Source organism: Protopterus annectens, chromosome 13.part0 (assembly GCF_019279795.1).
Source record: "Protopterus annectens isolate FY-2018-M chromosome 13.part0, PAN1.0, whole genome shotgun sequence".
In the NCBI taxonomy this organism is placed as follows: domain Eukaryota; kingdom Metazoa; phylum Chordata; order Ceratodontiformes; family Protopteridae; genus Protopterus; species Protopterus annectens.
The window spans coordinates 1185083218-1185105568 of NC_056747.1; the positions used below are offsets into that span (position 1 = coordinate 1185083218).

The 22351-nt window shown below is 41.4% G+C and overlaps 1 protein-coding gene across 1 annotated transcript in view; it reads left to right on the forward strand.

Annotated features, from left to right (window-relative positions):
* The window catches only part of CDC27 (cell division cycle 27), a 2763676-nt gene that overhangs the window by 2463693 nt on the left and 277632 nt on the right, over positions 1-22351 (forward strand). Inside the window, exon 22 of the mRNA XM_044055179.1 lies at positions 3358-3432. Within this exon, the coding sequence (XP_043911114.1) occupies positions 3358-3432 (75 nt within the window). The remainder of the gene's footprint in view (positions 1-3357; positions 3433-22351) is intronic.

The window sequence follows — 22351 nt, forward strand, 5'->3', positions numbered from 1 at the left end:
TATGTACACAGATTACATACTTCTCCAGGACGCAAAACACGGGTTATTCCCCACACACATGCAGTCCAAATTCTTGGAACTTTGTACATGGCTACAACAGACCAAACTACTACTACATACATAGAAAACTAATGTCATGCTTTTTTGTAAGTAAGTGGAAGCTCCCATCTCTACCACAACTAATAATCAAAGACACAAAAGGTAACTATTCTCAATATTCAAGTGCAGAAATATTTAGGCTTGGCACTTTTATCCCTAACTACCCAGTAATCTGCTGCCAAAAATGTTCTCTTTCCTAAACTTGAATTTGCTCTACCACTGCCCAGCATATGTAGTCTTCCTATAACTACCAAAAACTAAAGACTGCAGAGCTAAGAATTTGCAAATTTGCTCTCTCAGCTGACCAAAGAAAACATTGTGATGTACTGGCTCCCATTTCCACATAGAACCACTCTTATTCTGAGGACTCTAATCTTTAAAGCTCTTGAAACAGGATACTGTCCCCTTCTCAAAAGAAAATTATCTCTGAGAGACCAAAACTACTTCCTTAGGAACAAACGCACTTCCTTTTTCAAGACCGATATTCAAGCTAGCCATAGGCGAGAAAGCTTTTTCCCACAGGACTGCACTTTGGAACTATCCATCAAATGAAATTAAGTGCATTAATACAGTAAAAGCCTTTAAAAAGTATTAAAAGTATACAAAGTCAAGGAATCCAAATGCTTATGCTTTCGAGATGCTGGTTAAAAAACAGAACCTTGTGAAAGTGTATATAACTTAAACTCATTAATTTTATGTAAATGTATATATTGCCTTCTTTTTGCGATGTTTTAGCATGATAAGTTCTGTAATGTTCTGTCAGTAGTAATGTATATAACTAAACTCATTCTTATGTAAGTTGTATATATTGCATTCCTTTTACATTCTTGTGGCATGACTGTGTAATTTAGTTTCCAGTTAAATTAATTTGTGGTTTTTATTACTGTAATCTTTTCAACTATGCATCTTGTAATATTGTCCCTCATTTGACCCACCCACCTACCCGGTCAACAAATTGAAACTAAATATAATCTTAAAAAAAAAAGGTCTCTTGCTTCTGTTGGCCTGCAGGCCTTTCTTGTTACTCTGGATCCGAAGAATATATATTTGCATACCCACACGGCCAATGAGCATAGGCTGTTTCTGAGATTCGCAGCGGGAGGAGTGCACATCTAGTTCATTTCCATGCCCTTTGGCTTGTCTAAGGCATTCAGGATCTTTACGAAATGCCTGGCACCAGTAATAGTTTTCTGCAGGACAAAGGGCATGCACAATTCCCCTTACCTGTATGATTGCCTCATTCAAGCATGCACCCAGGGAGATTTTTAAGGCCCTGAATTTTATCCTGTCATGTTTCCAAGAATTAGGTCTTACTGTCAGTGTAGACAAGTCAAATTTCAGCCCAGCAAAGAAAGCGTGCTGTACTGGACATAACTATTTCTTTCAGAGGACAAGATGGTCTCACTTGACCCTCTTAATGTACATCTGGTAACCATGGTGTTTAATGTTGTAAAACAGTGAAAATTGTGATTGTTTAAATAAAAAAAATTAAGTCAATGAAGAATTTGGTGGGGGGGGGTCAGCACTGGAAGATAATTTGGAGAGGTACTGGTGAAATATTACAGGGGTTATGTAAGTGAATGGGTAATATAAAGTATGTCTGGGAGGGATTGGAGGAAGCACGGAAAGCAGTATTCAGTAAGGAAATAATTCGGGGAGAAATGAGTGGGACAGCTGGGTGGCTGGATTATCTGACAAGTTTAAAAAAAAAAAAAGTTTTAGGAATGGTATAAATTTTAGTCAAGATCTTTATGTAAATAGTGGAATGAGACTGAATTGGTCATGTTACTAGCAATGGGGTAAAGAATAACAGAGATAAGACCGTTAACTGAGAGTTGTTGCAGAGGGTGTGAAGTTTTATGTATGGTTGTACATGGGTTTCTGTATGAGAAAGGAGAGGTGATATGAGCTGGGTGGTGTTACTGGTAATGTATTGGTTCGGATATGTGGAGCACTGTTAAATGACAGAGAGAGTACAGAAATGAAAAAGATTTAGGATCAGTTGTTTGGCTGGGCAAGGAGTTGGGATGGAGAAAGTATTTTTTGAAGCCGGGCAGAACATACCATCTAACCCAGTGTGGCAGTGATGCAGCATGTACTAGCAGGGGACACGAATGGCATTTACAGGTCTTGAATTCTGCTAACTTGATATGGTGAATTGTTGCATTTTATATATATATATATATATATATATATATATATATATATATATATATAGTGAATGTTTCACAGCTGTATCTTTTTTGTGCATATTTTTGTCTTCAGATGTAATTGTTTGTGGTTTATTAAAAAAATGATGCAAAATAGTTTTTGTATTTTCTTCAAAGTGTGCTTATGTTTAGTATGTCTTGCTTTTTTGGTGTATACTCTTAGGAAAGTTTGCAGTTTGAGGCTTTAGGAGATACTTAGTCCATGTTTTATTGATGTAAAGTTCTCTAATGTTTGGATCCATACTGTACCTAGAAAGTGACCCACTTTTCTGCTTCTCCAGAGGCATGAAGAGATATTTGTAGCAGTAGCAAGTAAAATGTTGTACTAAGTGACCAAAATGTTGCAGTAGTCAATTGTCCCCTTGATTAGATCATTAGTTAGGCTTTTACCAATACAACAGTGTCATTTGTATCTCGTACTGAAAAAAAGATCGTATCACAGACCTTCAGAATAGTCCAGCAGGAGATAATTGTATGTAGGAGGTATGAAGCATATGACCTGCATCTCCCAGAAGAGGAAAAAATGTGCTTTCTCTTAGATTCTTGAAAGTAGTGCAATGAATGGTGAGTATCAGTTCAAGCATAGCTAGCACCTAACTTTGGAGGTAGCTCGTTGTTTGGTGTGACAGTTGTAGGAGAGACTTTATTTTATATATATATATATATATATATATATATATATATATATATATATAAATTTAAAAAGTTGAAAAGATGATGATAGTCATCTTGGTAGAGGTCATTAACAACTTTGGGAGCTGCTGAAGTAGAATTAAAATAACAATATAGCAGTAGACCTGCATATGAAAAGGTTCTGAAAAAAGTTGGGATGTCAATTTTTTTTAAGAGTATGCTGAGGATTGTTTGCTGCAAGCAGACATATTAGATGTTGATGTTTGGTTAAGATAACTTATTTACTGAAGTGCGATGTCTCTAATAACCATTAACATTTTACAAACCCACCCCCCTTGCCCTATACACTCCCACTCGCATTTCTCTTTGTGCCTTAAAGCTGATTTTTTTTTAATCTTCATTTTGTATTTTTCAGGCTGCTTTACAGGAACTTGAAGAACTAAAACAGATTGTTCCCAAGGAATCTCTCGTTTACTTCTTAATAGGAAAGGTAAGGGAGTACAAGTCATAGTTGTGATTTCTGTCTAAAAATCTTACAAAATATTTAATTCTGCAGTAGGCAGAAAACTAAGTAAAATAGAATGCTTGATGTTCTTCGTGTTTCACTGTTGCAGTCATTTCATTTGGGTAATCTGCTGGCAGGTTGCCCTACGCCTGCCTGAATTCCAAAGTCTTGGGTCCTGCGTCGGTTGCTGTCTTCTCTTCCATGACGTCAGGTCGTCAGGGGTATAAAACATGCAGCCGACGCCATTTTCTTTAGTCTTTCTTGTCGTGCAGAGCCCGAAGCAGAAGCATTTCGCAAGTGCGGTCGGCCGACTACTGAAATAGTCGAGTTTGAGTTTCAGAACCAAAGTCTTCACTAAAGCTAAGTACCCCGTTGGGGAAACTTTTTTCTTGCATTTTACCGATGTCAGAAAAAGTTAATAATTGTATTACTTGTGGGAAGCAAATACCTCATAAGGATTTCCATTTATACTGTATTCCTTGCCTAGGCCCTGATCACAGCGTGCCTGGCTATCAGTTTTGTGCTAGATTTAACCAACACACTATTAAGCGTCGGTATATTTTTGCATCGAAGTATTTTGGAAACAGATTTAACTACCCAGAAATGTCAGATAGCAATCCAACTACAGCAGTACATAACGCAAAGAAAAGGATAGGGAAAGGCAGTCGAGATCCAAAACTGACGACGAAGCTTCTCCTAAGCCAGTCGCTGGTTCGCCGGTACTCAGTGAGGCGCCTTCGCAGCCCCTGATACCCACTACCTTTGAGTCGCAGGCCTCTACTGACACCCATGTGGAGTCCGACATGCTGCAAGATACTTAGGGTATTGGACCGACGGATGTATCTCCTTCGGATGGGTTCGGAGCCGCTGAGCAGGCACCGGCTTCTGAGGGGTGTAGTCAGACCTCAACATTTGTACATCAAACCGACTACAGCTGCAAAACCAAAGACAAAAGCAACTTCTAAAACTAAAAAAACGGCACAGGAGCCATGTGCACAGGCCTCTATGTCTAAAAAACAGATGATCAAAATGGCTGAAGACCTTATTACCTTGATCAGGGGTACCCATCCCCCTCCAGATAAGAGGCCTAGGCAAGACACTGATTATGAATCTTCTGATCAGGTTTCTATTTCTTCTGATCAGGAATTATCTATACCTCCCTATGAGGATTCTGATTCTGAGGAATCTTTTCCATCTGCATCTCCTCCTGAAGATTATTCATTTGGAGACACCTTGCATACTTTGAGGGAGCATTTTCACTGGGAGAGTCAAGACTTCTCCGAATCAAAAAAGAGGCTCAGGAATTTCCTTCTTCTCCCCCAGCACAAGCCTTTAGCCATTCCCCCTGTTTTAGACATTGTGGATGATGTGTTTTCGGAATCAAGCCTGACCCCGGACTCCTTACCTCCGGCTCCCAGTAAGCCTGACAGATATTACAGGGTCCCTGACTCACATAAATTTTTATTTAGAAACCCTGCTGCTGATCCTGAAACTATTTCACAGGGTCCAAAGGAGTTAAGGCCTCAACAGCAAAAAATCGTACCCCCTCTGACAGAGATTCAAGGGCACTGGACAGATGGGGAAAATAGGTTTATACATCTGCAACCTTGGCAATCAGAGCCTTAAACTGTCAATTTCATATGCTTAAGTACCAGCAACATGTTATGGGATTGCTGAAACAGAAAATTATGTTGATTTCAGAATGTGCAGAAAATAAAGAATTGCAGGAATTATTGCATGCAGCTGAACAAGTTGGAAAGCATACTTTGCAATGTGGTTTTCATTCTTGAGAGGCCTCCTGCAGGGCCGCAGTTACTGGATCTGTGATTAGAAGGCATGCCTGGTTAAAGGAACAAAATTTGCCTGATCGTGTTAAAGCTAAATTGCTAGATGCACCTTTACAGCATGATTCTCTATTTGGTATTAAGACAGAAGAGGTTTTAAAGAAAAAGGAAGACAAAGCTAAGTCTATGCAAACTGTTTAAGACTTCTTACAAGTGCAGCCACCAAGATTCAGTAGACACTGGCCTACAAAAAATTGGTCCTTTCCTGTGTCAGACAGAGCTCAAAGTTGGCAAATCCAGATGCCCTAAGGGTTCCAGATACCAGGCGCAAGACTCATACAGGTCAAAGCAATGGGATGCATCCACCTCCAAGTCTGGAGGAGATAAAGTGCAAGCCTACAGAAAGCAATCCCAATGACTTCCCTCTGCCTACACCAAGCACATATCTTTTGGCAGCACCCATAGGGGGAAAATTAGCACTTTTTGCTCAAAATTGGCAGTTAATAACCCAGGACAAGTGGGTACTAAACATTGTATCACAGGGATACAGATTCCATTTCCACAGTCTGCCAATGGCAAATGGATGGCCACATCTGCCAAAACGTCAATGGGCAGAGGCACAGAAACAGGTTAAGTCCCTCATGGATATGGGGGCCATTCAGACAGTACCAGAACAGGAAAGGACAAGGTTTTTACTCAAGACTGTTGTTGGTACCCAGAAAGGACAAGGTCTGGCGACCAATACTGGATTTATCGATTTTGAACACATACCTGGACATTCCAAAATTCAAAATGCTGACTTTGCAGCAGCTTCTGCCCATGCTGGGCAAGATTGCTTGGCTGGTGACTTTAGACCTAAAAGAGGCATACCTGCATGTCCCAGTAAGACAGTTGTGCAGAAGATACCTCAGATTCAAGGCTGGTTTAATGCATTACCAATTCTCTGCACTGCCCTTTGGCTTATCTACTGTGCCCAGGGTCTTTACAAAGTGCCTGGCACCAGTAATTGCATGTTGCAGACAAAGAAGTATTCAAATATATCCTTACTTGGATGACTGTCTCATTCAAGCAGAGAACAAGGACACACTTCCTCGACACCTGGTGTTTCTGAAAAGGCTTCTAACCTAGGGTACACAATAAACAAAAATAAATCACAACTGGTACCCTCTCAAAAGATAACATTCCTGAGTGCAAGCTTGTATACAACTGCCCACATGGCTTACGTCACGCCAGACAGACAAAGGCAACTGACTACTTACTTCAAACTGATGGCAACAAAAACCCAGTCTTCTGCAAGACAAATTCTGTAGGCTGTGGGCTTCATGGCATCCTGCTAATTCCATATGCAAGACTGCATATGAGGAAACTTAATGGTACCTAAAAAGTTTGTGGAGTCAACATTCACACAGTCTGGAAACAATGATTCCTCTCGTTCTCTGCCTGCAACAGGAGTTTCTGTGGTGGGCAAAGGCCTGTCACCAAAACATGGGATGGCCCTTCACTATACCCCCTGCCAGCCAAACCTTAACAGCAGAAGCATCATATTATGCCTGGGGGGGGCCACATGGCAGGAAGATGCATTCAGGGCATATGGGCACCAAAACAAATGCATCTACATATCAACCAGAAAGAGATGCTAGCTGTTCAAAATGCCTTAACAGCCTTCAAGGACTTGCTTCATCCAGGACAACTACTGATAAAGACGGACAACACCACAGTCATGTGGTGTATAAACAAGCAAGGGGGCACACACTCATACCCCCTTTGCAGACTAGCCATGGCACTGTGGGAGACAGCTTGACCTACCAAATACATCTTCAACTCAATTCCTGCTGGGAAAACAAAATACTCTGGCAGACGATTTAAGCAGAAACCTTGTGGATCCTCACGAGTGGAAACTAAATCCACAAGTCTTCAGCATGATAACAGAGAAATGTGAGAGCCCAGACATAGATCTATTTGCCTCTCCTCAAAATTATCAATTGAAAAGATTCTGCACAAGGACTTATCACAGACAAGCATGGAAAGTGGACGCCCTATCCTTCAGTTGGAAAAACCTATCAGTTTACGCCTTTCCACCCCTGCCTCTTCTACCCAAGGTCCTCCTAAAAGTCAGACAAGAGAAGCCAAAGATGATATTAATTGCCCCGGACTGGCCCCGCCAATACTGGTACACAATCCTAAGGAACTTGTCTCAATACCCAGCTTGGACCTTGCCTCAAAGACCACAACTACTGTCCCAGCAAAACAATCAGATCCTACACAATCAACTACAGACTCTGAACCTGGCAGCATGGCTAATCATGTAATCATACAAACGACACCTCTCAGTAAAGCTGTGATGGATGTCATTTTGGAAGCCAGAAGGCCTAGTACTAAAAAATCTTATGCTGACAAATGGAAGAGATTCTGTGCTTGGAATCGAACACAAGGAACTGATACAGGAGAACCACATATTCCTCAGATGTTACAATACTTAAATGAGATGCTTGACAAAGGCCTATCTTTTTCATCAATCACGATCCATGCTTCTGCCATTTCGGCTCATTACAATACAGAGCCACCAATCTTTTCTCATCCCTTACTAAAGCAGTATCTTAGAGGAGCCAAAAATTTAAGGCCTCCTAGAAGATCACCATTACGTGCATGGGAACTCAATTATGTGTTGGAAAAGCTCACCCTGCCTCCATTTGAACCAGCTGCTACCACTGGTATAAAGTTCTTATCATGGAAGACAGCTCTGCTACTAGCAATTACTTCAGCAAGAAGAGTTTCAGAGCTACAGGCCCTCATGGCTGTAGAGCCTTTTATCATATTTTACCCAATCAGGGTGTCTCTGAGGGCAAATCCTACTTTTATGCCTAAGGTGGTTTCCAGTGTAACTCTTAACCAAACAATTCATCTGCCAACTTTCTATCCAAATCCGCAGAACAAAGGGGAGAGAATTCTGCATTCCTTGGACGTACACAGACAGCTAAGATTCTACTTGAGCAGGACTAAAGCTCTAAGAAAAACTGAGCAATTACTACTGTCATATGTTGCAGGATCAGAAGGAAAGGCTATTTCAAAGCAGACAATTTCAAAGTGGATAAGCCAATGCATCCATTTCTGCTACTTGCACCATGGTAAACCTGTGCCCAAGGGCATTAGGTCTCATTCCACCAGAGCTGCAGCTACTTCAGCAGCCTTTCTCAGTGGAGTACCAACCAAAGACATCCTAGAGGCTGCTACTTGGAGTTCTGTTAACACCTTTACAAAGCATTACCATTTGCCTCTCTACTCTTAAGTCTAGGGCAGGCTTTGCCACTGCAGTGCTGCAGGGCGTTATAGCTGCACCTAATGCTGTTTAGCTCCAACCTCCCAACCATAGCTTTGGGGAGTCTACCCAAATGTAATGACTGCAACAGCGAAACACGAAGAACATAGTACAGTTGTGTACACTTACCATAAATGTAGATGTTCGAGTGTATTCACTGTTGCAGTCCAGGTTACCCTCCCGCCATCCCCATGTCATTCTAAAGTTTATCTTTCCTTCTCTATCTTTTACAACCTATGTGGTGTATTTGCTTGCAGAGGAAGGTAAAGTTTATATTGCTGCTTATATATATATATATATATATATATATATATATATATATAATATTGCTACCTTTTTGGGGCCACCTGACATCGGGGGCAAGAAAAACTAAAGAAAATGGCGTCTGCTGCATGTTTTATACACCTGACGTCATGGAAGAGAAGACAGCAACCGACACAGGATGGTAAGTGTATACAACTGTACTTTACGCTGTCTTCACCTTTTTTGCACAGGACATGCTGCTATTTCAAACCTAAAACAGTAGATTGCATCATTCTTGCAAATCATTTATGATGATGTCACAATCAAAATACCCATGTTAAAGTCTTAAAGGAGAACTGCACCCACAGACTCAAAAACATGTTTATTTAGGATCATAGGAAGTTACTAAGCTATTGCCCTGAGGCCCTTTCAAGCTTAGCCAAGATTTAAACCCATGTTCCGACATTTCAGCATCTGATGCCCCTGTCTAGCATAGATACAGGTGGAATTCAAGGGGTGTATTTTCTGTTCACCATCCAGTTATCCAGGTTGTGCTTAAAAAGGGTTAATGTGGTACTCTGCTTGACGTGGAGAAGGGAGTCTGCTCCAGAGAAGGGGGAGTCTCTGGGACACACATCTGTCTCGCCAACAAGTCGTATTGATGAAATAGACCAAGTTGAAGTTGCGCATGCAGGTTACTTGAATGGAGCTTGAATTCCAGATATGCAGCAGTCCCATCGAGATGGGGTCTGAGATTGCTTTGTATGCCAGACATTTCATCATGTTGTGGTGTTTCCTACATTTTAACATCAGTCTGGGACTATTTACAGTTTTTTAAATATTTTTATATGTAATTTGAGTCTGACCACATGGATGGGATCTAGCATCTTGAAGTGATCCTGATTTGTTTAGTCTGCCTCTAGGTATCCCACAATTAAGTGCTTGTCTATAAAAAAAAAACTACATCATGTAGGGCTCTTTCTTCCTAAAGCTCCTATCACTGCATTGATTTTACATGCATATACTGCTGTCTTTCAGTCAGTTTCAAGTAATGTTTCATGCCGTTTAATGACTGCTTAAAACACAAACAGTGCAAATGCCACAGAACACACTTTCGGCGTGCTTTTTACTGCTACTTCTTTTTAGAATGGCTAATTTGCAGTCTTTTGTGAAGCCTGAATTGTACTACTACGACTTATTTCCCATCCTGCTTCACACCTAACTTCCCTAGCTGTCAAAGTGCTATGGGTAATTTGAGCTGTAACCCGCTGTGGTTGACAGCTCACAGCAGAAGACTTGACTCATGTACTGTTTCCTTGTTTACTTTATGTATGGGTAGGGGAAGGACCAGGGAGCTGTGACATCACAGCATGGGTGGGTTTTTAGGATGGTCTTTGTGATGTCAGTTTGGGGAGGGAATTGGCCAAAAAACTACCTGTATTTATTGGCCTTGATGACCTCACTGAGTTGGAGACTGCAGCAAGTTTTTCCAAGGTGGGCTAAAAGTTTTTTGAAAGTGAAACCACCACAGTGTACAGTAAGGCACTGTTCTAGTGGAGGGAAACAGTCACTTTAAAATATTTTAAATGCTATGTTGTTGTTTATTTATTGTAGGAACTGTAAAAAGGGCAGAGAAGTTGAGCATTTGATAATAGAATCCCGTTGTCCTTTAAATGAGAGGAAGGAGCAACCACATAGCATTAATGGGAGAGAATGAAAAAAAAAGTTGTGTAAAGGCGGATTTCCTTAGGAGCATGCTAAACTGAAAGCTGACAAGAGAAAGCCATGGTGGATATACAGTGGATATAAAAAGTGTACACACCCCTGTTAAAATGCCAGGTTTTTGTGGTATAAAAATGAAACCACAATAAATCATTAGAAAACTTTTCCCACCTTTAATGTGACCTGTAACCTGTACAATTCAATTGAAAAACAAACAAATCTGTTGGGGGGAAAATATAAAAAATTAAAAATGTACAATAAGCTGGTTGCATAAGTGTGCACAACCCTTAAGCTAATACTTTGCTGAAGCACCTTTTGATTTAATTACAGCATTCAGTCTTCTTGGGCACACACCTGCCATCAATTAAAGAGACACTGATTAACCCCAAATAAAGTTCAGCTGTCCTAGTAGATTTTCCTGCCATTTACTCAGTTGCCTGCTACAGCAAAAGCCATGGTTCGCAGAGAGCTTACAAAGCATCAAAGGGATCTCATCGTTGAAAGGTGTCAGTCAGGAGAAGGGTGCAAAAAAATATCCACAGCACTGGATATGCCATGGAATACAGTGAAGACAGTCATCAAAAAGAGAAAATATGGGGCAACAGTGATGTTGCAAAGAACTGGGCGTCCCTCCAAAATTGATAAAAAGACAAGACTAAAACTGGTCAGGGAGGCTGCCAAGAGACCTACAGCAACACTGAAGGAGCTGCAGGAATTTCTAGCAAGTACTGGTTGTGTACTACATGTGACGACAATCTCACTTATTCTCCGTATGTCTGGACTGTAGGGTAGGATTGCAAGATGGAATAAAATTTGCAAAAGAATACATCAAGTCTCCCAAAAGCATGTGGGAAAATGTGTTATGGTCTGATGAGACCAAGGTTGAACTTTTTGGCCACAGTTCCAAAAGGTATATTTGGCGCAAAAACAACACTTCGTATCACCAAAAGAACACCATCCCCATGTTGAAACATGATGGTGGCAGTATCATGCTTTAGGGTTGCTTTTCTTCAGCTGGAACTGGGGCTTTAGTCAAGGTGGAGGTTTTTATGAACAGTTCCAAATACCAGTCACTTTTGGCCCAAAACCTTCAGGCATGTGCTAGAAAGCTGAAGATGAAGAGGAATTTCACCTTTCAACACGACAGTAACCCTAAGTATATATCCAAACCAACAAAAGAATGGCTTCAGCAGAAGAAAATTAAAGTTTTGGAGTGGCCCAGCCATATCCCAGACCTAAATCCAATAGAAAATCTGTGGGGTGACCTGAAGAATACTGTGCACAAGAGATGCCCTCGCAATTTGACAGATTTGGAGCACTTTTGCAAGGAAGAGTGGGGAAATATTGCCAAGTGAAGATGTGCTATACTGATAGACTCTTACCTAAGAAGACTGAAAGCTGTAATTAAATCAAAAGGTGCTTCAACAAAGTATTAGTTTAAGGGTATGCACATTTATGCAACCACCACCTTATTGTTAATTTGTTTATATTTTTTCCTCCAACAGATTTGTTTTTCAGTTGAATTGTACAGGTTGTATAGGTCACATTAAAGGTGGGAAAAGTTTTTTTATTATTTATTGTGGTCTCATTTTTTTATATCACAAAAACCTGTCATTTTAATAGGGATGTGTACACTTTTTATATCCACCGTAACCTAAAATTCTGATAGAATTCCTAGTCCTGAAAGGCTCCGATGTCATGCTTGATTGTTCTTAGAAATATGAGTAATCTGGATTGATTTTTAAGACTGCTGCACTGATTTGTGTTCACATTTAGTATAGTGTTACCTACTTGTTCATTTGTGTTGTCATTTGGGCAGCTGTATCTATCCTGCAAAAACAAAGAATGACAAATTTCTTAGTTTGAGGGAAACATTTTCCTAATGTAGTACTATATATTGCAGACAACTGTGCTATAGCATATCAAGCATTTTAATAAGACATAAAGTAGTTCAGGTCTGTAAAAAGCATATATATTTTGTCATTAAACTGAAAACAAGCCCTTTGTAGGGAATGTGTGGTCTGTTCTGCAAAACACCATATTTCAGTAAGAAATGACACACTTGGTCATCTGAAAAGGTTGCAACCTGAACGTGAGAGCTAGGATGGAAAAGGGCTTTCAGTATGACTTTAGTAACTGAGAGGTTATTATCTTTAGGACAGTGGAAATCAGTAAAGCTAAGGTAAATCCTGAAATCATTTGTATATTAAACGCACTAAAGTGCGATGGTTGAATGAGCATTTGAAAACCAAGCATGTGTTGTGAATTTTATTGAGCTGTATTTTTCATAGAGCTGCTCAAGAATGAGCTTGTCCTATCCTCTCATGTTTTTTTTAGCTTTTGGATTTTAGGGAACTATAGTATGTTTTTGATTTTGTTTATCAAAAATTTTAGTCTGAGACAAAGCACACCCTGAACATGGGATTCTCTTAAAAAATTGCTGGATTATTGCCAGAATGAGGATGGCAAAAAAGATTAAACATTTATAAAACCCATCAAGAAGCATTTGTAGATCAGCTCATTTGTTAAGAACATACTCTGATGTTCAACATTAGACCACAGTTGCAGTAGCCTAAGTTATTTTGAATTATATCCCGCCTAGGAAATGACCACCAGCCATCTTTCAAAGTTTTAGGGCACCTTTCATGTGTCCTGCTAGTGACTCCAATAGAGCCACATAAAAAGAGCAGTTTGGGTGCCAAAAGCTTCAGAGCTTTCTTGCTGCCGAGCTGCACACTCCCTGAGGTCTTTGTGGAACTTATAGTCAGCTAGCGGTCCTTCAAAGCTATGGAGGCAAGTACTCTGCTGGCGAAAACCTTCCATAATTTCATTTTTTGTGAAGAACCTTGTGCCGTCACTCTAAATTTAATAATTTTATGCTAAGCATGTTATGGACTGTCTTGCCTTGTATGTGAGTTTCTTACTGTGAATTCTGTTTTTTTTTTTGTACATATGAGTGTTGTGGGTAGAACATTGTGTTTTTGGGACACTCATTTTTTTCATGAGGTTTACCTACTGATACAAGCTCTACCACCATCTTTCAGGCTTCTTTTATGGCTAAGCCGTGGAGCAGCAAACAAATGGTCTCCTTTATTCTTCCTTCTCACATCCTCAAGAAAAAGATTTTTTTTTCCAAGACTCTTGCTGTACCCCATTATTTCCTAAGCCACTGATAACTGAGTGTGCTTTGGACAGACTTGGTTTATGGGACAGTGCACCATTTAGCCCATATCCATTGCTTTGTTGACGTTCTCAGCTGCATACACCAGTTTGTATAGGTATGACCTGCCCCTGACAAAACCAACCTGAGTTGGATCCAGTGTCTGAAGGTTTCCTATGCCCATCATTTATCATATTCATGATTCTTCTGTCTACAGGCTTACATATTAGACTAGTCAGGCTTAGGGTCAGTAGTTTCCCAGGTCTGAGAATGACGTGCCCTTGTGCGGAGGCATGATTGTTGTAGTCCTCCATTCATTTGGCACAAAGCCTGCTTGGAGACTGTGGTTAAGTAGTGATTCAGGTCCCATTAGTACAGTATTTTTGGCCTTGAAGAGTGCATTTAGGACCTCTTCTAGTTGGGGGCAATTCTTGAGGGGTGTCATGGGTAAAAGTGGGGTGAAATTTGAGATGAATTTATCAGATAGTATATTTCCTATATCATCTGGTTCAGTATTAATGGCTCCATTTACAATTAGTTTGGCACATTGTATATTTCCCTTGAGATTTCAGACATAGCTAAAGAATGCCTTGTGATTATCCTTGGCCTTTGAGGCTACCTTTATCTCAAATTTGGCTTTGGTAGACTTAATTAGTTCTATGTTTTAGTTTGAAGGAGTTCTTACTTAGCTGGGCATTGCCCTTCCTCTGCGTTGGCATGATTTTCTTCCATTTGTTATACAACTTATTTATATTGGGATTCCACCGAGGTGACTTGCTTTTTAGATTTGTCCTTTAATTATTGCTTGCAGGTACTGCTGGTTCTGTTCAGCTGTATGCATTGTATAGGTTTCTGTGAACAACTTTGCATAAGGCCTGGTGATTGGGACTGGGATTTGAAATTTTGCCAGGTTATCAATTAAAAGTAGGAAATTTTGATTAGAATAATTCCTAGAAGTTTCAGGATTAGCTTGTGTGTCTTATTTTTATTTAGAAAGATATTTATGGTCCAACCTGCCCAGTGAAGATATTATCCTTGGTGTGGGATGTGGCAAACCTCTGGATTCGTCTTCATAAAGGACCTATTGTTTGGCCCTTCTCCTGCTAAACTCCAAAATCCTGCAGGAAAAAGGCAAAGTCATACAATGTTTCAAGCAGGATGTTCTTAGTGTTTCACTGTTGCAGTCATTACATTTTGGGTAATCTGCTGGCAGGATGCCCTCAGTTGGCCTGAATAACAAATTCTTGGGTCCTGCGTCAGTTGCTGTCTCCTCTTCCATGACATCAGGTCGTCAGGGGTATAAAACATGCAGCCGATGACATTTTTTTCAGTCTTTCTTGCCGCGCGGTGCCCGAAGCAGAAGCATTTTGCTAGTGCCGGTCGGCCGACTCCTGAAATTTTCCCATTCGAGTTTCAGAACCGAAGTCTTCAACTAAAGCCAAGTACCCTGTTGGGGAAACTTTTTCTTGCTCCTTACCGATGTCAGTAAAAGTTAATAATTGCATTACTTGTGGGAAGCAAATACCGCATAAGGATTTTCATTTGTACTGTATTCCTTGCCTAGGCCCAGATCATAACATGCCTTCCTGTCGGTTTTGTGCTAGATTTAACCAATGCACTATTAAGCGTTGGTATATTTTTGCTTCTAAATATTTTGGATCCAGATTTAATTACCCTGAAATGTCATCAGTTAGCAATCCAATTACCAGAGTTCACAAAAAAACGCAAAGAAAAAGACAGAGACAGACCGTCGAGGTCCAAAACCGACAATGAAACTTCTAAGCTAGTCGCCAGTTCGTCCAGTACTCAGTGAGGCACTTTCGCAACCCCTGGTACCCACTACATTTGAGTCGCAGGCCTCTACTGAGACCCATGCGGAGTCCGGTATGCTGCGAGTTTCTCAGAGTATTGAACCCGCGGATGTCTCTCCCTTAGATGGGTGCGGAGCCGCTGAGCAGGCGCCTGCTTTTGAGGGTGTTTTCAGGCCTCAACATTTTTATATAAAACAGACGCCAGCCTCAAAAACAAGATCAAAAACATCTTCTATGTCTAAAAAACCGATGCATGAGCCACGTGCTCAGGCCCCTATGCCTAAAAAACAGATGATCAAAATGGCTGAGGACTTAATTACCTTGATCAGGGGTTCCCAACCCCCCCCCGCTAAGAGGCCTAGACAAGACACTGATTATGAATCTTCAGATCAGGTTTCTATTTCTTCTGATTCCTCTTCTGATCAGGAATTTTCTATTCCACCCTATGAGGATTCTGATGCAGAAGAATCCATCCCATCTGCATCTCCTCCTCAGGATTATTCCTTTGAAGAAACCTTGCATACTTTAAGGGAACATTTTCATTGGGAAGAGTCAGGATTTTTCTGAATCAAAAAAGAGGCTTAGGGATTTCCTTCTTCCTCAGCATAGGCCTTTGGCAGTACCTTCTGTATTAGACATTGTTGATGTGTTTTCGGAATCAAGCATGGCTCCTGATTCCCTACCTCCGGCTCCTAGTAAGCCAGACAGATATTACAGGGTTCCTGACTCCCACAAATTTCTATTAAAACATCCTGCTGCTGAACCTGAGACTATCTCACAGGGTCCCAAAGGTGTAAAGGCCTTTACAGCCAAAAATCCTACCCTCTCTGATAGAGATTCCAGGGTGCTGGATAGATTGGGAAAGAAGGTTTATACGTCTGCAACCTTGGCAGTTAGGGCCTTAAACTGCTAGTTTCATATGCATAAATATCAACAGTATGTTATGGGCTTATTGAAACAGAAAATTATGTTGATTTCTGATTGTGTGGAAAATAAAGAATTACAGGAATTATTGCATTCAGCAGACCAGGTTGGAAAGCATACTTTGCAATGTGGTTATGATTCCTTGGAGGCCACTTGCAGGGCCGCAGTTACTGGATCTGTGATTAGAAGGCATGCCTGGCTCAAGGAGCAAAATCTGCCTGATCATGTTAAAGTTAAATTGTTGGATGCCCCTTTGCAGCATGATACTCCGTTTGGTAATAAGGCAGAAGAGGTTTTAAAGAAAATGAAAGACAAAGCTAAATCTATGCAAACTGTAAAAGATTTCTTACAAGTGCAGCCACCCAGGTTCAGTAGGCACTGGCCTACTAAAAACTGGTCCTTTCCTGTGTCCAACAGAGCCTCTCAAGGCAAATCCAGGTGCTCAAAAGGCTCTAGATACCAATCACAGGGATCTTTACAGGTCAAAGCAATGGGGTGCCTCCACCTCCAAATCTGGAGGAAACAAAGCAGAACCCTACAGTAAGCAGTCTCAATGACTTCCCTCTACCTTCACCAAGCACTTATCTTTTGGCAGCCCCCTTGGGGGGGGAATTAGTACTTCATGCTCAAAATTGGCAGTTAATTACCCAGGACAAATGGGTATTAAACATAGTATCCCAGGGGTACAGATTTCATTTCCATACTTTGCCAATTCCAAACGGTTGGCCAGATCTGCCAGAAAATCTATGGGCAGAGGCTCAGAAACAAGTTATGTCCCTCATGGATATGGGGGCTATTCAACCAGTGCCAGAAGAGGAAAAAGGACAAGGTTTTTATTCAAGTCTTTTCTTGGTACCCAGAAAAGACAATGCCTGATATCCAGTACTGGACTTATCGATTTTGAACATGTTCCTGGACATTCCAAAATTCAAAATGCTGAGTTTACAACAGCTACTGCCTATGCTGGGCAGGAACGCTTGGTTAGTGACTCTAGACTTAAGAGGCATACCTGCATATCCCAATAAGGGAATAGTGCAGAAGATACCTCCGCTTCAAGGCAGGTTTTTTTGTATTACCAATTCTCTGCACTGCCCATTGGCTTATCTACTGCGCCCAGGGTCTTTACAAAGTGCCTGGCACCAGTAATTGCATTCTGCAGACAAAGAAGCATACAAATGTATACTTATCTGGACAACTGTCTCATTCAAGCAGAGAACAAGGACACTCTTCTTTAACATCTGGCATTTGTAAAAAGGCTTCTAACATGCCTAGGGTACACAATAAACAAAAAGAAATCCCAACTGGTACCCTCTCAAATAATTACATTCCTGGGTGCAAGCTTGAATACAACTGCCCAGATGGCTTACCTTATGCCAGACAAACAAAGGCAACTGACAACATACTTCAAACAGATGCCAACAAAAACCCAGTTATCTGCAAGACAAATTCTGCAGGCTTTGGGGTTCATGGCATCCTGCATTCTACTAATTCCATATGCAAGACTGCATATGAGGAAACTTCAAATGGTACCTAAAAAGTTTATGGAGTCAACATTGTCACGGTCTGGAAACAATGATTCCTCTCATTCCCTGCCTACAACAGGAGTTTCTTTGGTGGGCAGAGACATGTCACCAAAACAAGGGACTGTCATTCACTCTACCCCCTGCCACCCAAACCCTAACTACAGACGCATCAGACTATGCTTGTGGGGGCCCACCTGGCGGGGAGATGCATTCAGGGCAAATGGATCCCAAAACAAATGCATCTGCATATCAACCAGAAAGAGATGCTAGCTGTTCAGAATGCTCTGACAGCCTTCAAGGACTTACTTCATCCAGGACAACTGCTGATAAAGATGGACAGCACCACGGTTATGTGGTACATAAACAAGCACGGAGGTACACATTCCTACCCCCTTTGCAGACTAGCCATGGCACTGTGGAATACAGCCTTGACTTACCAAGTACATCTTCAAGCTCAATTCCTGCCAAGAAAACAAAATACTCCTGCAGACGACCTAAGCAGAAATCTTATGGACCCACACGAGTGGAAGCTGGATCCACAAATCTTCAGCATGGTAACACAGAAATGGGGGAGCCCAGACACAGATCTATTTGCCTCTCCCCAAAATTATCAACTGGAGAAATTCTGCACAAGGACTTATCACAGACAAGCATGGAAAGTGGATGCCCTATCCTTCAGTTGGAAAAACCTCAGTTTATGCCTTTCCCCCTCTGCCTCTTCTCTCCAAGGTCTTACTAAAGGTCAGACAGGAAAAAACAAAAATTATCCTAATTGCTCTGGACTGGCCTCGCCAGCACTGGTACCCAATTCTAAGGAATATGTCTCAACTCCCTCCTTGGTACTTGCCTCAAATATCTCATCTGCTGTCTCAGCAGAACAGTCAAGTTCTGCACACTCCGCTCCAAACTCTGAACCTTGCAGCATGGCTGATCATTTAATTATTCAAACAACACCTCTCAGTAAATCTGTGATGGATGTCATTTTGGAAGCCAGAAGGCCCAATACTAGAAAATCTTATGCTGATAAATGGAAGAGATTCTGTGCTTGGAACCAGGCACAAGGAACGGACACAGCCAAGCCAAATATCCCTCAGATTTTACAGTATTTGACTGCGATGCTTGACAAGGGCCTAACTTTTTCTTCAATAAAAACCCATGCCTCTGCCATCTCAGCCCATTACAACACAGAGCCTCCCCTCTTTTCTCATCCTCTGCTTAAACAGTATCTTATAGGGGCCAAAGATGTAAGGCCACCGAGAAGATCACCAACTCCTGCATGGGACCTCAATTTTGTGCTGGAAAAACTCACCTTGCCTCCTTTTGAACCAGCAGCTACTGCAGATATAAAATTTTTATCTTGGAAAACAGCTTCCCTATTTGCAATCACTTCAGCAAGAAGGGTTTCAGAACTACAGGCTCTCATGGCTGTGGAGCCTTTTATTACGTTTTACCCGGAGAGGGTGTCCCTCAGGACCAATCCTTCTTTTATGCCTAAGGTGGTATCCAGTGTGGCTCATAACCGAACAATTCACCTGCCAACTTTTTACCCAAATCCGCAGAACAAGGGGGAGCAGATTCTGCATTCATTGGATGTACACAGACAACTAAGATTCTACTTAAACAGGACCAAATCTCTAAGAAAGTCTGAGCAACTACTGGTGGCATTTGCTGCAGGATCAGAGGGGAAGGCTATATCAAAGCAGACTATTTCTAAGTGGATAAGCCACTGCATTCGTTTCTGCTACTTGCACCATGGTAAACCTGTGCCCAAGGGGATCAGGTCACATTCCACCAGGGCTGCCTCTACCTCAGCAGCTTTTCTCAGAGGAGTTCCAACCAAAGACATTCTAGAAGCTGCTACTTGGAGCTCGGTTCATACCTTCACAACGCATTATCATTTGCCTCTCTTCTCCAAATCCAGGGCAGGCTTTGCCACTGCAATTCTGTAGGGCCTTATAGCCGCTCCTAATGCTATATCTAGTTCCATCCTCCCATTCATAGCTTTGGGATTCTACACAAATGTAATGACTGCAACAGTGAAACAGAAGAACATAGTACAGTTGTGTTCACTTACCATAAATGTAGATATTCGAGTGTATTCACTGTTGCAGTCTGGGTTACCCACCCGCCATCCCCCTTTTCTATAACTTCTCTTTCCTTCACTGTATTCTAAAGACTTTGGGGTGTATTTACTTTTAGATTAAGGTAAAGTTTATATTGCTAAAAGTGCATTTACATGTTTTTGTTTATATATATATATATATATATCTATATATATATATAATATTTCTGCTCCCCATTTGCGGGGCACCTGACATCTGGGGCAAGAAAAACTGAATAAAATGGCGTCGGCTACATGTTTTATACCCCTGACGACCTGACGTCATGGAATAGGAGACAGCAACTGAAGCATGACCCAAGACCTTGTTGTTCAGGCCGACTGAGGGCAACCTCCCAGCAGATTACCCTAAATGTAATGACTGCAACAGTGAATACACTCGAACATCTACATTTATGGTAAGTGTACACAACTGTACGTTTTTCACACATGAGTACCTTGATACCAAAGACACTACCTATCTAAACATATTACTTTGTAGGAAACAAAAGCCATGTCAAAAGGGTAAAAAATGGAAACATTTTTTCTGTGGATAAATTGTGTTTATTTTACTGTTGTGGTTCATAGGTTCATAGGTAAGTACTAGGCTATCGGCCCTAGGGCCCATACAAGCCTAGCCAAAAAATGTACCCTGGCTTTCGCCACCCAAGAAAATTATTTTCCTGTGCCCCTGTCGAGCAGAGCCACAGAAGTGACCCCCGAGGTGAATTTCCCAATTCCCATCCAATCATGATTAATGCAATGACCGGGAATCAAACCCGGATCTCCCACATGGCAGGCAAGAATTCTACCACTAAGCCACTTTGAATTTTGTGGGCTGGTGTAGTGTTTTAAAGTGCAGTGCAGTTGTTTAAATAAACTTACCATAACCGTAGATGTTTGAGTGATCACAGCTGTTTCCTCCCTCCCCCTTGTTTTTTGGTGTGCTTTTTATGTCAGGGTGTGGACATTAGTTTGTTCCTAATTTTGTTCTTTCAGGGCTCAGGCTCCCTCTTTCTGTTTGCAGGAAAGTTCTAAAGGACTTTATGCCCATACTTAACTCATTTCAAGTGACCTGACAGATTGGGCTTGTGGAAGGTGCCCTGAAGTTTTGAAGGTGGCCAGCTGTTATATCCTTGGCAAGATATAAACTATATAGTTATGGCTACTGCAGCAGTAATCATTTGAACATCTACTGTTAGGGTAAGTTTACTTAACACAACTGTTCTTTCTCTCCTTAACACTTTGGATTGTCTCCAGCACCTAGAATGTTCACAAAGTGCCTATCACTGGCTATTACCTTTTGCAGAATCCTGGGGGGGGGATACAGTTTTTTTCGTATCTGAGCAACCTTCTAATCCAAACCTCATTCCCAGGAAACTCTTGTGTTACATCTCAGCTTCACCGTCTCTTCTGTAAAGACTGATTCATTCTCAACCTCAGTAAGCCTTCTGCCAGTGACAGCCTTCCTCCCTCATGAGAATGTTCTTTCTATCTCTCTGACCAGTTACTTCTAGTCCCCTATCAGCAGTCTCAGCAAGACAGATTCTAATAGCCCTATGGTATATAGCAGCAGCAAGTCTGATGGTATTTTATGCTAGATTACACTTGTGGAAGATCCAGTGGTACTTGAAGTCCTTTTTTTGTAAACTGTCATTGTATGGAATTCCATAGTCCTCTGTTACTCTTTCTAAAGGTGTTGTGATGGTGGATCTCTCATGTGAAACTCCATACAGGAGTTTCTTTCTGCAATCCAGGCTATCCACCCAGACTCGTTCAACCTGGCCTGGTGACCAGGCTGCACTGCAGTTCATAAACAGTGGTCCCAGAGCGAGATCAAGAACACATGAGTGTAAAGAAGGTGAAAGCCTTTCCTCAAGCTCTACAGGCATTCTCTCACCTTTGGAATCCAGGTTCCCCTGAGACTATTCACAGTCAACACCTTGGTCCTGTGGTACATCAACAAACAGACAAGGGGCACCAGGTCTTATCAGCTGTGCAGGCTAGCTCTGATGGCATGGGACACAGCAATAAAAATAAACCTGTCCCTACAGGCAGTTTACATGCCTTTGGAAGATGATGCCCCCAGACTTCCTCAGCAGATCTAGAGAAGACCCTCACAAATTAATATTACACAGGGAGGTTTTTCTGGGCATTGCTTAGTAATGGGGTACCCCTCATATAGATATTTTTGCTTCAAACCAGAGTAGACATCGCAGACTGTTATGCTGCAGGACCCCTTGTCATGAGACCTGGAGGACAGATGCCATGTCTTTCATATGGGGAAGGTCTTTTATGCTTCCCTTCCCCCGCTCCCAAAGGT